At 53.8% G+C, this 19403-nt stretch overlaps 1 protein-coding gene across 1 annotated transcript in view; it reads left to right on the top strand.

The window, feature by feature from the left end:
* The first annotated feature begins 1186 nt into the window (after nt 1–1186).
* Cep131 (centrosomal protein 131) overlaps nt 1187–19403 on the top strand; it is a 22613-nt gene continuing 4396 nt past the window's right edge. The window contains exons 1-17 of the mRNA XM_028787857.1: nt 1187–1350; nt 3785–3978; nt 6083–6177; nt 10461–10575; nt 10834–10955; nt 11721–11834; nt 12347–12493; nt 14208–14325; nt 14750–14866; nt 15019–15172; nt 15487–15581; nt 15941–16123; nt 16478–16654; nt 17106–17231; nt 17410–17535; nt 17614–17730; nt 19248–19350. Of these exons, the coding sequence (XP_028643690.1) occupies nt 3802–3978; nt 6083–6177; nt 10461–10575; nt 10834–10955; nt 11721–11834; nt 12347–12493; nt 14208–14325; nt 14750–14866; nt 15019–15172; nt 15487–15581; nt 15941–16123; nt 16478–16654; nt 17106–17231; nt 17410–17535; nt 17614–17730; nt 19248–19350 (2086 nt within the window). The 5' untranslated portion in view covers nt 1187–1350; nt 3785–3801. The remainder of the gene's footprint in view (nt 1351–3784; nt 3979–6082; nt 6178–10460; nt 10576–10833; nt 10956–11720; nt 11835–12346; nt 12494–14207; nt 14326–14749; nt 14867–15018; nt 15173–15486; nt 15582–15940; nt 16124–16477; nt 16655–17105; nt 17232–17409; nt 17536–17613; nt 17731–19247; nt 19351–19403) is intronic.

The following is a 19403-nucleotide window of genomic DNA, read 5'->3' on the forward strand; positions in this document are numbered from 1 at the left end:
TGTGTATAAACCAAATCTTTCTATCCATTTTTTTTTTTTAAAGAAGCCTCCATCAACGTTTAAAAGCACCTACTATGCTAGATGGTGGTGGTGCACATCTTTAATCCCAACACTTGGGAAGCAGAGGCAGGTGGATCTCTGAGTTCAAGACCAACTTGGTGTACAGAAGGAGTTCCAGAACAACCAAGGCTACATAGAAAAACAAGAAAAGAAAAAAGAAAAGAAAGAAAGCACTTATTTGCATAGGACCTGGGTTTTAGTTCCCAACATCCACATAGCAGTGGCATCCTACAACCATCTCTAAATCCAGTTCCAGCACCCTCAACATGATGCAGAAACATCACATTGTAAATCTTAGAGAGAGAGAGAGGGAGAGGGAGAGAGAGAGAGAGAGAGAGAGAGAGAGAGAGAGAGAGAGAGAGAGAGAGAGAGAGAGGGCTCACCATGTATGGCGGCACTTTGCCTGAATTCCAGATTTAGGAGGTTAAAGCAAAGGATCAGGAATTCCAGGTCATCTCAGCTATATAGTGAGTTTGAGGATAGCCTGGACTACGTGGTATATGAGATGCTTTCTTAGACCAGAAATGGCTGAGGTTCAATGGCAGAGTACTTATTTAGCCCGTGCAAAGCCCTGGGCCACCATCCCAACCTAAACACACACACACACGCACACACACACACACACACACACACGCTTGTTCATAAAATTAATAAATATATGCGGATATTTTTTAAAGCACTTGAGTTTATAAAATTGTTAATGTAACGTCTGTTGGAGAAGGGCTCCTGAGCTTCGGTGTCCCGAACCCTTTGGTAGACAGGAGAGCCCACAACTATACACTAGCAGCAGTAGAGACTACGAAAGCTTCTTTGAAAACAGTTAGGAACCAATGGGAGAGGCGGCATAAACACCGGCACGCCGCGCGGTGCAGCCATGCACCAGAGAAGCCCTGGGATGCGCGGGGGCCTCAGGGGGTGCCGGGACCTGCAGGCTCCGCCTCCCTAAAGCCCCGCCCCTCTGCCTGTCCCACTCCACCTCGGCTTTCGGCAGCTCCTCCCACGCCGGGACTTACAGGACAGCCTAACGGCCCAATGAGCTACCCGATGATCAGAGAGGGCGTCCGGAGAGCCAATCCCTGAGCGGCGCGCGCTGCAAAGGCGGGCCGGCGTGACGGACAGCGGAGGAGGCGCCAGGCTGGTTGCTAGCCGCCGCCGCTCGCCCCTGCGGACAGCGTTTTATTGTCACCCACGGCGGAGGCCGCGCCAGCCCCGTGGGGCCCCGGGTGGCTCTGCAGCCGCGCCCGTCAGGCCGAGCCCACGGGTCCTGCGCCCCAGGCTGGGTCCGCGCAGGTGAGGGGCGTCTCGCGGTGAGGGATCGGGCCCTGCAGCGAGGACGGCCTGTGCCCAGTACCCCCAGCCCCGGAAGATCGCCGTGGGGTCCACTCGGGCGGCCCCAGAACTCCTGCCTTAAACCTCGAGAGGCCTTGGGGATGCGGGTCGCCCGCGGAGGAGCACAGCAGTGCGCTGCCCAAAGGCCCTGCTTCTGCGAGTCAGCCGGGCCCCAAAGGGAGCAGGCTCCTGCCCCTCTGGCTCCTGGGAAAGGCACGGTTTTGTCCAGGGTGAGGTTGGCCTCCCCAGCCTCTCGTCTCGTCGTCTGGCTTGTAGGTTTCCATGGAGAGGCTATGTTTACCGCCCAGAACCTCACTGGCTGCACGTGGTGCTGGGAAATCCATATCCGCCAGACTTAGGAGCTAGCCACAGTCCACCAAGGTCTAGCCAGTGCTAAGAAGGGCAAGGTGTAGGTTTCACCTATACAACCAAAAGTGTGTAACAGAGGACACTGGCCAGACTGATGGCAGAGCAGCCTCAGAGTAGGGATACTGCCCCCCACCACACACACCTGGACGTCAGTACCAAGGCAGCTTGACTTTGGACCATGGTGAGTGTATGCTCCTGGCTCTGCAAGGGAATTGTAATCACTTAACATTGTCCCATGTCCCTATCTCCCCCAGGACTCAGCACCTCAGTCCCTTCCACACATCAGGACCTGAGACTTCGTGGTCCCTGTTCTCTCAGGGGAGTCCTAGCGAGAGCAAAACAGTTTGATAGAGGAAAAGCTGACGGGCGGTGTGGAGGCAGGGGGATTGCAGATGCAATGGTGTGTTGTGACGCTCTGCCTAGATTCGAGGAACAGCAGGAAGGCAGGCTTAGTTAATGCACAGTGGGGGCTGCTTGTAGAGAATATCTCAGGTCCTCAGATTTACTCTGCAGTGCTGAGAAGCTTCCCCTGGGGGTGTAACATGAGCTGAGAGCCGTATTGGGTAACATGAGCATGGGCCCTGGCCGGATAGCCTGCTATACTTGTGCAAAGCACTTGACCCAGTGGCTGGACCAGGGATGGTCCCCAGGTGAGAGGGTAGATGAGGAGAGATTCTGGGGATGTCCAGGAGTCTCGGGCTTTCGGGGATGAGAAGAGCCAGTGGGAGACTGCAGGGGAGAGTACCCTGCAAGAGAGGTATCAGGGAGCCTCTGAAACAGACAAGAGTTCATGGATGTTCTGTGGTGATGCAGGGACTTAGGAATCCACATCTTACTAGAGGAGCTTGAAGCTGTTGAGGGATCTCCAAGGTCCAATCTGAAAGCCACATTTACCTCAGGAAGATGCACTTAAAAAAAAAAAATGTAGAGAATGTCCCTCGGCTTTGGTAAGTGGCAGGGCCAGGCTCACACCTGCCACTGCCTGCTGCTAGCACCCTCAGGGATTGCCATTGAGAGCCCAGTAAAATGTTTAGAACAGTCTTGTCTTCTCATGATCCTGACTGAGCTTCCCTATCCCCAGTGGTGGCTTCCGGGAGTTTCAATGGCGGGTAGACCCAGATATCCAGGGCTAGTGGAGATTGTGCGTGCAAGGGCTGAGATTCCTCCATGGTGTCTTGTCTCCTCCTCCCCCTCCTCCCCCTCTTCCTTCCCCTCCTCTACCACCTCCTCTTCCTCTTTTTCTTTGTTTCTTGAGGCAGGGTTTCTCTGTGTAGCCCTGGCTGTCCTGGAACTCGTTCTGTAGACCAGGCTGGCCTCAGAACTCGTAGAGATCTGCCTGCCTCTGCCTACCAAATTCTGGGATTAAAGATGAACAACCACGCCAGTGAGAAGGGCCAGGTGGGCTCGCCTGGGACGAGGCTGCCCACACCTCAGGACCTGTCCCTGTTAAATACTTGGATACAATTCAAGAAGAGTAAAAGGCGTAAATAAGCTAGGTGGTGTTGTACACTTTTAATGTCAGCACTCGGGAGACAGGGGTAGGTAGAGCTCTATGAGTTTTGAGCTAGCCTGGTCTATAGAGTGCGTTCCAGACAGGACAGTCAAAGCCTGTCTTGAAAAAAAAAAACTCGATGTGTGTGTGTGTGTGTGTATGTATGTATAAGTCTGTGTACCCACAGAGGCCAAAAAAGGCTGTTAGATCCCCTGGAGCTAGAGTTACAGGCAGTTGTGAGCCACTGATGTGGGCACTAGGAATCAAGTTCTGTTCCTCCAGGAAAGCAGCAAGCACTCTTAACGGCTCGGTTATGTCTCTAAGCTTCATTCTCATCTCATGTAGCCCAGGTTGGCCTTGAATTCACTATCTATCTGAGAATGGTTTTGAATTTCTGGTCCTCCCACCTCCGCCTCCGGAGTACCAGGGTTACATGCATACACCGCCATTCCTGGTTTATGTCTTGCTGAAGACTGGATGGAACTACATGCCTAGCCCTGTGGTGTCTTATTGCACCTCTCGTTTCTTTCTCAGGGCTAGCCTGGTCCACCATGAAAGGTTCACGGACCATCAGTGCCACTCCTGAAGGCAGCCCAGAAGGTGTGGACTTGAGTCTGATTGGCCTCCCTCCGCCCGTGTCCCAGCGGCCCGGCAGTGCTTCTGCTGCAAAGTCTATTTTCCGATCTGTGTCTGTGGCTGCAGGCAGTGAGCCAAGAAAAAAGGCACTGGTGAGTGTGGGGGCCGGGACCCTCTTGGGGCAGCATCTAGTCTCTGGGGACAGTTCCTCACAAGAACTTATATTCATGGTCATCTTGAGGGCAGGAAGGAACTGGACCATGCACGCCTAGTGAGCTGTGCTGTGGTAGATCCAGATCCTTCTGGCATCAGCCGGGCTTACCCCTCCTGGTCCACTGTATTTAGGTTTCTTTGGTTCTTCAAATGGGCAGACCAGCTCAAGAGCGACAAGCTACTTGGCCTTGTAGAAACTGGGTGGGCAGCTGATGGGCTGGGGCTTTGGGGAGAGCTGTCTTCCCTTTCCCAGCCTACCCATGTGGGGCATGGATCAGGGGTGTCGCTCAGAAATTCATGGGGTGAGCATGAGGGGCCAAGCTGGACTCCTGCAACCCAAAGCATTCTCCTGGCATGCCAAGAGAGGAATCAGATGCTTTAAGGGACTGTGCCTGAGTCTGGCCTGAACTTCTAAAACAGGCTGGGTGACACCTGCCTGCTGCCTCTCCTCTGCGACTCTCTACCTGAGAAGCAGGTCCTTGCTGACAGTGAAGGGCTTGTTGATGGTCTGAGCCGTCTTTCTTGATAAAAGGCCCACCTCCTTCTTCTTCCTGAAAAAGTGTGTCAGATGGTGTAGGCCTCCATTGCTCAGGCTGCATTCTGGGACAGAGATAACAAGACAGTAAAGGACATTTGGTTTGGACAAGTTACTGCAGGGAACCAGCCTCAGCTGAGGGACGGGCAGCTCAGACTAGTGTGACTCTCAACCCTGCTGCCCTCTGTGGCCCCAGCCTTGCTTTTGAGTTTCTGGGTCTTCTCCTATTCAGATCCTTCCACTGCCCTGAAACCCTAAGCAAGGAGGGGGGGCAGGACTACACATGTGGACCAACTATCTGCTGCTACACAGAGACAGTGTTGGATAGTTGAGCAGCCCTTCTACATGTGAGGGCTTCCTCTGTGGCTACCTGGACACACAGCCTTATCTCCTCGGTCTCCTGCTGAGAGCAGTCCTATCGGCTCAGTCTTTGCTTAGGTGACAGCTCAAGTAGCTTGGATCTGGGTGGGGAAAGCTGCCAAGTCCTCTCAGGGGACTCCGCTGTGGGATCGATCCGGCTGTTTATTTTGTAGGATGACGCTACCCCTATATACTTAATGAAAGAACAGCCCACCAGGCCAGGACCTCCTCTGGACGGGCCTCATTTTACTGCTGGTCCTTGTCACTGGTTGATCTCATTAGGATTTTGAAGGGCATTTGCTCTGGGCAGCCTTTAAATCCCAAGAGACCCAGCTTGTCATCGGAGCAGATACCAGAGTATGTGACAATGGAGCTGGCCAGCTTTGTCTGCGGGGATGGGGGTGAGGGGCTACTCCTGGGCTGATGACATTCGGCCTTTTCACAGGTGGAGTTTAAGGTTCTTAGCCCATGCTCTCATTTATCCGGCGAGCACTTGATAACCTTCCGTGAGCATAAGAGCCACCTTTATCTCTTCCCTCAGTGTGGAGACTATAAAATTGCCATCGGGAAAATGGGAAAGGAAAGGGGTACCCCTGAGCCGTCACCGACGCAGTGACAGTCGATGTATTCAACGGTTCCACATTATTAAGAGTAGGTCGGATGTGCCGCTGTTTAAAGTGCAGAGGGCCAAAGAAGGGAGAGGCGAGCCTGCCACTGAGGTACACAGCCGCTGTTCCTGGTCTGTAGGTGGCCCGTGCCCCACTGTGCCTGCTTCCTCTCCTGCCCTCTGCAATGCAGCATGTCCAGCCCCTGAGAACACTAGGCCCACTGCTGATGACACAGTGACAGAGCAAGCAGTTCCTAGCTGGGTCCTCCACCACTGAAGGGGTGAAGGGCTCCCCATTTCATGCAATACACCTAGGCTCTCAAAGGCTGGGCCCTGCCCCCTACACCCACTGATGGCTAGGCCATCCTGTCCTGTGGCCACCCCCTTAATTGTCCATGTGCCACCAAGAGCCTCCCAGCTTGTTTGGAACCCAGAACACTGTTTCCCAGTGATTTCTCTCAGGCCTGGCCTGGGGCTGAGCAGCCTGGCAACAGTCCGAGGCTTTCTCTACTAAATAGGCTCTTTTTTTTCCCTTCTGCAGGAGGCCACTGGGCCTGGCGGTCCCCGAGCCATCAACAATCTTCGAAGATCTAACAGTACTACCCAGGTCAACCAGTCATGGACCAGCTCCCCCCGGTAACCTATGGTGACTCCCAGTCCCCCTCTACTCCTCAGGTGATCCCATCGGGTAACTCCAACCACCCTTCTCTTTCCTCCCCAGCCCTTCCTGCAGCTCTGTCCACTGTGGTCTCTGCTGGGCAGTGGGATCTGGGAGGCCCTCCCCTGGGAAGATAGGAGCTGCACTCCTGTCACATGCAGATAGACAGCCTCAGGGCCTGGGATGTAGCAGCCAAGATAGTGTGCCATACCCTCAGGATGTCCAGTCTGAAAAATGCAGATGCACTGGGGGTGTGGGGTGCACACGTGTGGTAAAAGCGGGGCGTATATGTGGGCTGTACGTGCACATGTCTGTGGCTTGTGAGTTTGTAGAGTATGCTTCATGTGTGGCATGTGTTACGGAGTATTCATAGTTTATGGTGTCTGTGTGATATGGACGCTATGTGTTACGGTGTGCAGGTGTGTGGTGTGTGTAGAGGGCTTGGTGCATATAGTGTGCATGTGTATATATGTGTACTCATGTCTGTGGTGTATGTGTGTGCACATGTGTGTGTAGGTGTGGTGTGTGCGCGTGTGCATGTTTGTGTATGTGTGTCTATGTGGTGTAGGTATGCTTATTAATGACATCCAGGAGACCCTTTGCAGAAGTACGTGCCCTTCTCTGGCCATTGGGAGAGCAGGCCTAGTTCTGTTAGCAATTGAATGTCTTAGTTCTTTCCCTATAAAGCACCCTGACAAAAGCCATCTAGGGAAGAACTGGCTCATTCCAAATCACAGTGCAGTCTGTCACTGCAGTGAAGTCAACACCGCAGGAGCTAGAAGCAGCTGGTCACCTCTGCAGTAGAGGAGGGTAACATGAGACCTTCTCAGCTCCCTTTCTCCACCTGTGCAGTCCAGGATCCCACACGGGGAACACACGGGGAATAAGGAGTGGGCACGTCTTCCCACCTCAGAATAACGGATCACCAAGTCCTGCTCAGAGGCCAGTTCCCCGATGACTGTAGATCTTGTTAAGCTGACAAAACCCAGCACAGCTCCACCCCTTATCAGCCTGGTACCCAAACACATCACTCTGAAGTCACAACCTCCCACACCTTAGCCTCATAGGCTCCTGACCATGTTATAATAGAAAATGCTTCTGGTCCAGCTTAAAAGTCTCTGTAGTCTGTAACAGTTAGCTCCAGTAATAACAACAACAACAATAATAAAAGGTAACATCAGAATCCAGAATAAGATTCATATTCCAAAATGGAAGCATAGGGCACAGCAAAGAACAGGCCAAGTCTTTGTCAGCCAAATCTGGCATTGAGGGCTCATAATGTATTCAGTTGGGCTCCAAAAGGCTTGGTTTTCCCCCCCTCCCCCAACACACACACACATTCTGGGGTCCAGACTGCAACCTAGTCTTCCCCGTGACAACTTCCTGCATAGCTTGCTCAAGTGTCCCATGCAGCTTCACTAAGTGCAGCCTCCTTGAGCCTGTTAGAACTCTTGCAGTCTGCATGCTATAATACTACCAGCACCATGTGGACAGCACCCAGTCCTGCCAGCACAAGGTGTATCTGCACACCTCCGGCCGTGTAAGCTATAGGGCGCCCAGCAGCTAAAGCAGAACAGTGTTTTCCTTGCTGGTTGTTTTGGAGCAGGGCATCCCTGGGACTTGGCAGGCCTTCTGTGAGCTGTCATGTGGGTGCTAGGAACCCAACTTGGGCCCTCTGCAAGAACAGCCAGTGCACCACCAGCTGAGCCGCCTCTCCAGTCTCTCCAGCCCCTATGAGCACTTGATTTCTCTTTCACATCCCAGAGCCTTTGACAGTGGGGTCTGCCTTCAAGGAACTTTTCTTGTCCAGGTATAAAGTATGTGTCTTTTCCAGCTGTAGCTGCTTTGTGTGGCTCTCTCCCCAGGCTGCTTTCCCCTTCCCCCTACTTTAAAATCCTTTAAAGTCCTGCTCCTGTGGGGTTTGTTTGTTTGTTTGTTGTTGTTTTTTTCTCTCAGTTTTCAATGTAAATCTAAGAGTCTCAGCCTCAATGCCTTGCTGTCAGGAACTTTGTCCTTCTGGATAAACTGGTCTATTGCTTTTGAATTCAGCCTCACCTAAATTTTAGGACTCTTGTAAAATGTAGCCAGATTTGTTGCTACAGTGTAACAACTTAAGGCCTTTGTTTCCATTTGCAGCCCCCCCTGCCCCCCCCAGCTGTCTTTGTTGGTGTTTTTTGGTTTTGGTTTGAGTTTTTGGTTTGTGGTTTGGGGTTGTTTTTTGTTTTTTTGTTTTTGTTTTGGTTTTTTTGGCTCTGCAGACAGTATTAGGGTTTCCCTTGCCTTCAGTCCCAAACTTCCAAGTCCCTGCCACAAACCCTTTCCCAAGGCCAATGTGGATACATTTATCACAGCAACAAACTCTTCTATTCGCATTGATTTTCTGTATTCTTTACATTTTGTATGATATCACCAGACAGCGGGAGCTTGTGGTGGCAACTTCTTGCATTGTGGCTGATGGGAAGTGGGGAGGAGCATGCTGAACCGGAAGTGTAACGTGGAAAGGCCCACCTCTACTCACATACTTCTATCACCTAGACCCCACTGTCTAAAGGTTCCGCAAGCTGGGGATTGAATGCTTAAGGGACATCTCAGATTCAACCACTGACACTCTGACTTCATGCAGTGCGGTGGTCCCGCAGAGGGCCTCATGTTCTGTCTTCTGCCCCTGTGTCTTGCTGTGCTGGCCCCAAGCTGTCTCCTGTCTTCTGTGGCCTTGCTTTTTTGATGACACTTGCCAGAGGAGAGCTCTTCCGTGCCGTGGCCCCTCCGGTCCTTACTTCTTTGTGACTGTTTCATGACTCTGCCAACTTCCACCAACCCCAATGTCCATGAAAGTCTTGCATATTTCTTGCTAGATTGTCTAGGGCCTTGCAGTCCCTGCCGTCACATGCCGGGTCTCCATCCCCGTTTCTGATGGGTTAACGCATTGACTCTGGCCCGGTGGCCTTTCTGGATTTTAGCACTGCATTGTGTCTAGTCTCTTAACCGTTTGTGAATCAGGACAAGTCCTCCCCCTTCTACCTCCCTGCCTCCCATGTTCATGCAGACTGAGCCCACCCCTTCCACTGGAAAGTGGATTTGGCCTTACTTTCTTTTGTGGCCTGCCAACATGGCTGGTGATGCCAACACTGTGCCTTGGCCTTTGTCAGAGGTGATGGGTGAAGTCTAACAGGGTGTGGAGTCTGGCAGTCTGGCAGTCTTGGCAGGGGTGTGTCTGGGCTGAGAAGAGACACCTGGACAGTTCATATAACTAGAGTGAGATAGCGAGTGGCCTCCTGTGTGTGTGGCCGTTCCGCCGAGCGGTGATTTTGAGGATCATTGTGTGACAGTGCTTCACCCGTGTGAGGCTGGGCCTCGTCACTCTGCCTGCACACAGTCAGTCTACTCGACGCCAGAGCTTCATGCCTCACACAGGGCATTACTCTAGGCTCTCTCACTCCATCAGGCTCAGACCTTGGGGCATAGTATGTCCATGGCCGCCCGGGGGAGTTCCTGCCACCTAGCTGATACTCCTGTTGCCTATGACTTTCTCGAGCTGACTGCTTCGTGGCTCTTTGTGTATGGGGGAATGAGGGTAATGGCGGCAGCTGGTAGCCACGTGTCTTAAGGCCTTTGCTCCTCAGGCTCAGTGCAGCCCCCAGACTGCCCAGACTTCCAGACCTTGCCCCACTGAGGCGTCTCTGCCAGGTAGGAACGTATGTAAGGTTAAGAAACATGTTTTATGTATATAATGTTTGCTTATATATGTGCACCATCTGTGTACCTGCTGCCCTCGGAAGAAAGTGTCAGGTCCTCTGAAAATGGAGTTACAGGGCGTTGTGAGCCTCTGCGTAGATACAGGACCCCAAACTGGGTCCTTTACCAGAATATTACGTGCCCTCAGCCCGAGCCAACTCTCCTGCCTCCGGGAAACAGTCTTTTTCTTTTCTTTTCTTTTTTAAAAGATTTATTTTATTTATTTTATGTATATGAGTACACTGTAGCTGTCTTCAGACACACTAGAAGAGGGCATCAGATCTCATTACAGATGGTTGTGAGCCACCATGTGGTTGTTGGGAATTGAACTCAGGACCTCTGGAGGAGCAGTCAGTGCTCTTGACCACTGAGCCATCTCTCCAGCCCGGAAACATTCTTTTAAACTGGGTGTGACCAGACTCCTGTCCTGAAGTCATGCCCTCTTGCCTTCTGTAGGACACACGCCTGTCTTTCTTCCTGGTGTCCCTAACCCTTGACTTTGTGTGCGTACCTCTCTCTGACACAGGCCAGCAGAGCCCACCGACTTCCTGATGCTCTTCGAGGGCGGCACCAGTGGGAGAAGAAGGGTGGCCAGTCTCAGCAAGGCGCCCAGTGAGAAGGGAGCCACATGGAACATCCTGGTAAGGGTGAGCATGAGGCAGTCATGATGGGGTCCCTTCCACATCCTTCCTGCCACTGCCGAGAGAGAGAGAGAGAGAGAGAGAGAGAGAGAGAGAGAGAGAGCGAGCGAGCTGTTGCAGGGAGGGTGCTTTGGTCCTGACACTGGTCCCTTGGGGCACAGCATCTGCTGCCCCATGACATGTGAGGGCCTGCTGTTGGTTTTGGGGTGTGCTCCTCAAGTCCCAGGCTAAGAAGTGTCCATGTGGATGTGTCCACAGGATGACCAGCCTAGGGGCTTTGCTTTGCCAGCCAGTGTTCAGAGTTCCAGCACCCTTGGCTCAGCCTTGGGCCCGCGGAAGAAGGAGTGTTCCCTGGCGCCCAGCTTCACTGCAAACAACAGGTATCCTACCACACACGCCCAGCCCACGAGCACTTTCTTTTTGTCTCTTATGTAGCTGGAGTAAGCTGTATGAAAGGAGAAGTCAGTGACAATGAATGGCTTCCCCTCAGCCAGAGGTGGCGCCTGTAAGTGGTAGCGTGCACTGTGGCCAGTGGACCTGTGGCCATGTTTAGACAGCAGCAGTGGTCAGTGCAGCAGGCCTCCTAGCCTCCTGGAAGGCTCCTCTCCTTTGGAGGAGCCTTTTTTTCTAGAGGTCCAAGTTACCTAACTGTGCTTTTCAGAAACACCAGGTCCAGAAGGTTCCTCAGGGCCAACTGTATCTGACTTAGAAGGTTCATTTGGGAGGTGTCGCCTTTGGGGTTCCCAACCTGCCTGCCAAGGGTGAGCCTGTGTCAGAGCTGTGCTTGTCACTCTTGGGGTCAGGCTCACCAGGGACATGACAGACTAAAGCATGTCGGAGAACAGTGACCAACATGGTAGATGCTGATGCTGTGGCCTCACTGATGGACCAGGAGATGCCACTGGAGAAAGCGCACTCAGGGCCACTTCCAAAGCCAGCATGCATCCCTTGACCTTGGGGGTTAGGAAACACCATCCACTTTGGGTGTAGGAAAGGGCTCTTGGCTACGGGGGGTGCAGGCCATGGGCTCCCAGAAGTGCTTGGTCATTGCGTTAGTGTGCACTGAGAGTGTTTACAGCAGCACATGCCACACACCAAACCTGACTGTCCCATCCAGCCCCACTCCTTCCTGGTCTCTCCAACAGGAGCAACAAAGCAGCTGTGGGCAACTGTGTCACCACCATGGTGCATAACCACTATGCCTCCTCGAAGAAGGTGTCGCCCCCCAAGAGCTCCAACCAGACAGCCCCCTCCCTCAAGTAAGGCCTGCTCACATGCACACAGGAAGTGTGTGGTCCGGGGGAGGGCCCCAGGTAGGCTGCGTAGTGTGTGAAGATGCTGACCTGTGACAGGGCTCTTGACTTTCAGTGATGTTGCCATTTGGGCTGAAGCAGCCTCCTAGGGAGAACAAACAGCTAACTGGGGAAGCTCAGGTCTCTGCCCATGGAGGAGCCCTCGAAAGAAGCTCCTGTGCACATACAGAACCATATGCCACAGTTGGGGTAACTAATGACCTGTACCTCAACAGGGCTTCACTTAGAATCAGTGGTCCTCAGAGTTCTTGAGTCTGTCTGGTTCTGGACTTCTGTACTGAGAACCTCTTTCTGTTTATAAAATGTAAAGGACGTTTACACGGATGCAGCCAGTGAGATTTTGGGGTACAGGTAGTTCTGGGGGCCAGCAAGGTGGAGGTGAAAGGTCAACCTTGCACCATGGTTCCTGGGACACTGCTTAGAGCTGTGAACTCAACTGGGCTTCCCTGTACCACCAGCAATATTGTGAAGGCGGCAGCTCGTGAAGGTGGTGAGGGCAGCGACCTTGGGAAGCCTCGGAAGAACTTCTCCAGTGGCAGTCAGTCCACCCGGGGCACCACTGGCCTGCTGAGGCGGAAGGAGGTGACTGAGGAGGAAGCCGAGAGGTGACTTTTCTCAGGGAGTTGTGGGGCGAGGGGCTTGGGACCGGTGACTCTAACAGTAAGAGTTTTCACCTAATAGTTGGTTTTTAGACAGCATGAACGGGAAGGCCATTCTCGCTGAGATGCCATGTGTCTAAAATGCAAAGGCAAGATGGTTGGCTATACAGGGGGAGGGGGCTGTAGTTGCTTGGGGCATGATAGGAACCAGGAGACCGCAGGGATTGTTCTCTGAGGGTGATGGGAATGTTCTAGAATTGGATTGTGCTGATGGATGCACAACCCTGTAAATCTGCCTCAGAAAGCATTGAATTGTATGCCACAAATGGGAGGGTTTGTAGTACGGTAATTATCCCTCCGTGAAACCCGTGATTAAAAACACATTTAGCAGAAAGAACATAAAAGACTGAGGAGAACAAACACCTGCCTCTGGGGTTACAGCGGTGGGCACAGGCGGGGCCTTCCGTGGCTACCATGTGTGCGGCTGTCCTTGACATTGCCCTCTGGGGCTACAGCGGTGGGCACAGGCCGGGCCTTCTGTGGCTACCATGGTGGCTCCTTGCCAGGACCCATTAGCAGGTGAATAGCTGCATTGGGGGCTCCCAGGTGGCCTCAGGACTTCCGTCCAGACCACCCTCCTGTCCTGTGACTCGGGGCTGAGTATGGGGAGGGGTCCTGCAGGTAGACAGTGGGAGGTAGGGTCCTGGGAGGCAAGGCCAGGAGCCGCCAGCTCCCCAGAGCCTCATCGTGATGCTCCTCTGGATGGGCCTCACTGGAGAGCCAGGGCACTGGGGCAGGCAGCTGGAGGTACTTGGTCCTCTGTCGTTACCCTTGGTAACGATCTGTGCTTAGCCCTTCTAGTCAGGGTTGAGGGGTTTGGTTTAATCAGCTTTATTGGATTATCTGTTTTCTTGCAGTACTGGGATGGGACCCAGAGGTTTGCATATACTCAGCAAGAGCTATACCCCTGAGCCCCTTGGGTCTAGTTTTAAAATGTACCCACGTGACATATACAGTTGTACAAGCTTACATTCTCTGCACGTGGGTAGGAGAGGTCGGGGAACCAGTAGTTTTAGGTCATCCTCAGGTACATGATGAGTTTGAGGCCAGAGTGGAACATGTCACTCTGGCTCAAAAACAAATAAATGAACGGGTGTGGTGTTGCATACCTTTAGTCCCAGCACTGGGGAGGCTGAGGAGGAGGATCTCTGAGTTCAAGGCCAGCCTGGACTGGGTATCAAGCTCTAGGATACCCAAGGCTACATAGACAGACGTTCTCTTCAAAACAAAGCAAACAACCCTCAAATAAGTAACACTAAAAATAATTAGGCTATTTCAATTTCCCCCAGCTCCCTCAGCCCACCCACCATGTGGTCTCTTCTGCCCTGACCTTTGCAAACCCGTTTATCTCGTGTGCTTTGGTGTTCTTACCTTTTAGCAGGCTGCGGGGTGCTGGAGCAGCAGCTTGTTGCCTGGACACACCATCCAAGCCTGCTCTAGACTGACACTTGCATCCTTCCTGGGTTGTTTCCCAGCGGGGTGGGTTTAGGTTTTAAAGGAGTCTAGAAGAGCTGGCCTTCCACATCATAGCCAGGTGGGAAAGGGCCATGTTTAGCCATCACTGTCTCTTTCTATCTGGACACTTGACTAACAGCTTCTTGTTCTAGGGGTACAGGGATGTGGGGACCCTTTCTGGTCCTGAATCTAGTTCTCTGGACAGGTTCATCCATCAGGTAAACCAGGCTGCAGTCACCATCCAACGCTGGTACCGCTGCCAGGTACAGAGGCGCCGAGCAGGAGCAGCCAGCCTCGAGCACCTGCTGGCGTCTAAGAGAGAGGTCAGTATGGCTGTGGGCTGGGCGTAGATTCCTCAGGGTCTCGCCGTCTGCAGTGCATACAGCGAGTGCATTAAGTGCCATTCTTAAGACAAATCAAATGGATGTCAGACCTGGAGTCACCCACAAGTGCACAGCCCTTTGTGGCACTTACTTGTCCTTGATACTGCTGTTGGGTTGATGTGCCAGGGTGACACCCTGAGCAAACACCCAGCTGAGTGCTAACAGAACTGTGTCTCCCTGATATGCCTGCATCTCAGTGTGGGTCTAGCCTCTGTTGAGCCAAGGTGGCAGGTTCAGTGTCCTAAGGAATCTCACCCTTCCATGCTAGTCAACGTTCGAGGTCTCATGGAGCCCTCCCAGCTGGTTCCAGGGTTCTGTCCATCTTCCAGTTCTGTAAAGTTTGTGACTTTGGCTTCCCTGGCAGGGGCAGAGGCAACGGTTGGGAAGTGGGAACCTTCTGGACCTGCACAGGAAGGAGGAGGCAGCAAGGAAGAAGACCCGGGAGGAGAAGGCTCGCCAGGCCAGGCAGGCAGCCATTCAGGTACCGAGTACCCCAGGTGTCATCCCGTAGCCTGTATGCCAGAGAGCACTACTCACTAGTGCTTGGGACACTGAGCCTCAGGGGAGCTGGGCTGCAAAAGGGTAAGGGGACACCCTGCTTTAAGGGGTTGCTCAGAGATGCTCCTCTGTCAGGAACTGCAGCAGAAACGAGCCCAGAAGGCGAGTGAGGCTGAGCACAGGCTGCCTAAGGACATACCAGAGACCAGAGCACTGGAGCAGCCTCGACCCACGCAGGAGCCGCCCTTAATGCCAGGCACTGTCACACACCCCAAGGCCAACAATGCTGGTGAGTGGGCCTCCGTCCACCTGACCCTGGTGAGGTGAGGCTGCAGACTCTGACAGCCTTCAGTCCTCGTGTGGCCAGGCATGAGGACTTATACCTGCAGAACTGGGATCTCAGCTCCTGGGTCACTCCTGGCACTGGACTTGAGGGTGGCCAGGCCTCAACAAATTATCCCAGCGGTGGGGCCTGCACAACCGAGGCCCAGCACTCGGGCTGCACTGCTCCACACAGCTTCACACCTGGAAGGCCAGGGCTCCTTCCCAGCTCCCCTCAAAGGTCAGGCCCTTGTAGGAGTGACAGGGCATTCTGTCTTACAGGTGCCAGCATCTACCCAAAAGGCCCCAGGGACCCCTGCCTTCCTGCCACTCAACCATCCCCAGAGCGACAGCAGTCTGCAGAGAACAAGCCACAGGTCTAGACATGTCCCTGCCTTCTCCTCGGTTTTGGGGTCCTTTGTGTCCTGAAGGAGCCCAGAGGGCTGCTATTGTGTGTAAGGCAGTGGCCTGCTGATCTGGCTGTGGGGAGGTCTCAGAACCACTCTGGAATGCTGCCAGTTCACATTCATCAGGGGACAGCAAGGTGATAGGCTGCTCAGTGTGACACTGGGCTGGAGCCTTTCTCTGAGGACAGCACCTTGAGTCATGTGCCAAGTGTTGGACCCACTGGCCCACAGGGATGGGTGCAAAGGCCTTGCCCAGCCCCATGGGTACCTGGGGTGACTCTTAGCTACCTCTGGCCTTGCTGATCTCTCTCCTGGTGTGTCTACTACAGGACATCCATTCCCAGGGTGAACCCAGAGAGGACTTGGCAGCATTGGGCTCTACCAGGAGCAAGACCAGGGCCAGAGGAACCCTGGACGATCTTCTGGACACGCTGAGGCTGCTGGAGCAGGAGCCCGAGCCGCTGCCTCACCCCAAGGCCTATCATAAGGACAGATATGCCTGGAGTGATGAGGTGAGCGGGCGCCAGGCCCTCATGCCACCCTTGAAGGTCAGGAGGCCTCCACGGCGGGTCAGGGAAGGCATGGGCCACCATGCTCCTGCTTTAGTTGAGAACCTAACAAGGGCCAGATGTGCCTATTGACTTCTACTCTCCCTACCTGTCTGGCCTCCTTGAGGTTGGAACACAGTGACCCAGGAGGGTACACACCTCTCTTGCTGTGGCAATACTCTCAAAGGTCCTGACCAGGGAGCGGCCAGGGAGACCCTTCTAGCCATAGCCAGGCCTACTGCCCCTCCCTCACTCCCGTCCCCGAGGGACCCCAAGTTCTCAGGCTTCCCTAAGCCCCCAATGCTGGGCCACCTGCAGGAGGAGGAGGCCAACTCCCTGACGGCTGACAACCTGGAGAAGTTTGGGAAACTCAGCGCGGCCCCCGGCCCCCCTGATGACGGGACTCTGCTGTCAGAGGCCAAGCTACAGAGTATTATGAGCTTCCTGGACGAGATGGAGAAGTCGGGACAGGAGCAGCCAGCACCCTGGCGGGAGGTAGTCAGCAGCCAGGTGTCCGCGAGGCTCCCACTGGGAAGTGACAGGGGTGCTTTGTCCTACCCTGGCATCTTCTCTAGATAGGTCACCCTGTGGGTGGGTTGTCTGACATCCCCGGGCTCCAGTGTCTGTGGGCTGTGTCCTGGGTGAGCATCCGTAACCACGATGGATACAGGGATACATCTTGTTTTCATGGGGCAGGAAGGTCAGGAGAGGGTAGCCCAGGCCTCGAGATCTGTGTTTAGCATCCAGACATAGCCCTCCTCCTGCAGGATTAATAAATACCGTCTCTGTGGTTGACCTGTCGCCACAGTCCCTTGACCAGATGTCTTGCGTAGCTCTTCCCTTGCAGCAGGGTGGGACAGGGGGCATGTCGAGACTCCCTATGGAGGGTGGGCTTCAGGGAGGCAGTAACTGCTGGGTGACCTGCTGAGGCTTGTCCTATCCTTAGAGCCTGGTGCTAGAGGCGGGCCCAAGGTCCCTGGAACTAGGGTCTGAGGGAAGTACATCCATGATGCGGATGAAGCTGGAGCTGGAGGAGAAGAAACAGGCCATGGTTCTGCTGCAGAGAGCTCTGGTGAGACCATTAGCCATCATCACCCCAGGGCTCCAGCTGGGATAGGGCCTGCCAGCATCCTACCCAAGAGGCCTGAGTCAGTGCCACCCCACAGCTCTGCCTTTGCCTTCTCCCCCACATGGCACTTGGTGCCCGGCAGGGGTTCAGTGACAGTATCTCCTGTCCATGCTCCCTGCAGGCGCAGCAGCGTGACCTCACGGTTCGGCGTGTTAAGGAGACGGAGAAGGAGCTTAGCCGGCAGCTGCAGCAGCAGAAGGAGCAGTATGAGGCCACCATCCAACGGCACTTGTCCTTCATTGACCAGGTGACAGTCAGGGAGGCAGTGCTGGCCTGGGAGGGACCGTAGGGCAGACACCAGAGCCTCACCCTGCCCCCATCATAGCTGATCGAAGACAAGAAAGTTCTGAGCGAGAAGTGTGAGGGGGTGGTGGCCGAGCTGAAGCACGGGGACCAGCGGTATCGGGAGCGCGTGGCCCAGATGCAGGAGCAACACGAACTGGTGAGCTGACGCCAGGCCGTGACGCGGTCCCCGGGGTAGTGGCAGCATGGCAGCCCTGGCTGTCCTGGAACTCACCTTATAGCCCAGGCTGGCCTTGAACTCACAGAGAGCACCACCTGCCTCTTGTCTCCTGAGTGCTGGGATTAAAGGAGTGCACTACTACCACCTGGCCTGGCTTTTTTGTTTGTTTGTTATTGTTTTGGGGGGTTGTTTTTTGAGAGAGTTGTTTTGATTTTTGGGGTTTGGGGGATTTTTTTTTTCAGTCTCGTTCCCTTTTGTTGAACTGCATCCAGGTGTTCAACAGGGATAGGTGGTGAGGTGTGGGCTGCCACATCCCAGGTAAGCATGCACAGCCCACCTGGCCCTTCTCATAGGACAGTGGCCGTGGACCCAGGAGTCCAAGCCTGGCCTACTCCAGTGGCATCCTGAGAGATAGAACCCGCACAGCTCAGCTGCACCAGGCTCCTCCAGATTGGCCTGCAGATGCTGGTTAAAAGTCTGACTGCGCCACCTGGTTATGCTTGTCTCTGAAGCCACCCTAGACTGGAGCCCAGACCCTATGTGAGGGCGGGCTGACTGTTTAAAGAGACCCAGTGTCCATAGCCCCCAGCCAGACTGAAGTTCTTGGTAGTCCTCTCAGCCTCAGCAGGAAGGGAGTCATGGCTCCAGGCCATCCACAGCAGCCTGAGAAACTCCCTTGCCCGCTAGTGACCTTCCTCTCAGACAAAAGCAGGACCCTGGCTTCCAGCAGAAAAGAATTTCAGTTTAAAGCACAGCTGGCGTTTATTAAGAGACTTACCTTATTGAGAGACTTGTCTGAGAGACAGATCTTAGGCACAGGAGCTGATAGATGCACTCAGGAGACCTGCAGGCGTGGTGTGGACTTGTGGGAGGATCGGGCTTTCTGCACAGTAGGTGTATATAAAATCCTGTGGCTTTAGTTATGCTGTTAGAGTGTGCAGTGTGCAAGGTTTAAGGGTTAAAGAATTTTTTCCTAAAAAAAAAAAAAGAATTCTTCCTGTAAGTGAGCTTGTAGTATCTGAGGTGAATATCTGAGGCTATCACTTAAATTTGGGCATGAGAGAATTGCTAAGGGAAAGTTAGAAACCATTCTGCCCTTAAGTGTGCCTACTGGTTTTTGTTGGTGGCATCTCTAAGAAAACATGCACTATCATTCCAGTAAGTGACTTTTTTGTTGACACCTTGTTGATGGTGTGTGTCAGCAGGAAAGGCACACCAGCTCTCGGATGGAGAGCCTCTTCTCCTTCCTATGTCCCCCCTTAATTCTCTGCCTTCCATGTGGCCTCGGTTGCAGTGGGTGGTGGCATCCCTCTCGGAGACGGGACCTCTACAGGCTGGTGGCTGTAACTACCCTGTGTGGTACCTCAGGCTAGAATATGTGTGGTGGGGTAGTCCCCACCCCTGAGGAGAGAGGAAGGAGCCCTGCAGCCTACAGGCCCAGGAGGCGGATGGGACTCCACCTCTACCCTCACTGACCTACTGCGCTCTTCACGCAGGAGATCAAGAAACTCAAAGAACTCATGAGCGCCACCGAGAAAATCCGACGTGAGAAGTGGATCAACGAGAAAACAAAGAAGATCAAAGAGATCACTGTCAGAGGTGGGGCCTCCCCGCCCCGGCGGCTCCTCCCCGCCCCGGCGGCTCCTCCCCGC

Source organism: Grammomys surdaster, unplaced genomic scaffold (assembly GCF_004785775.1).
Source record: "Grammomys surdaster isolate TR1022 unplaced genomic scaffold, NIH_TR_1.0 125688, whole genome shotgun sequence".
Lineage (NCBI taxonomy): Eukaryota > Metazoa > Chordata > Mammalia > Rodentia > Muridae > Grammomys > Grammomys surdaster.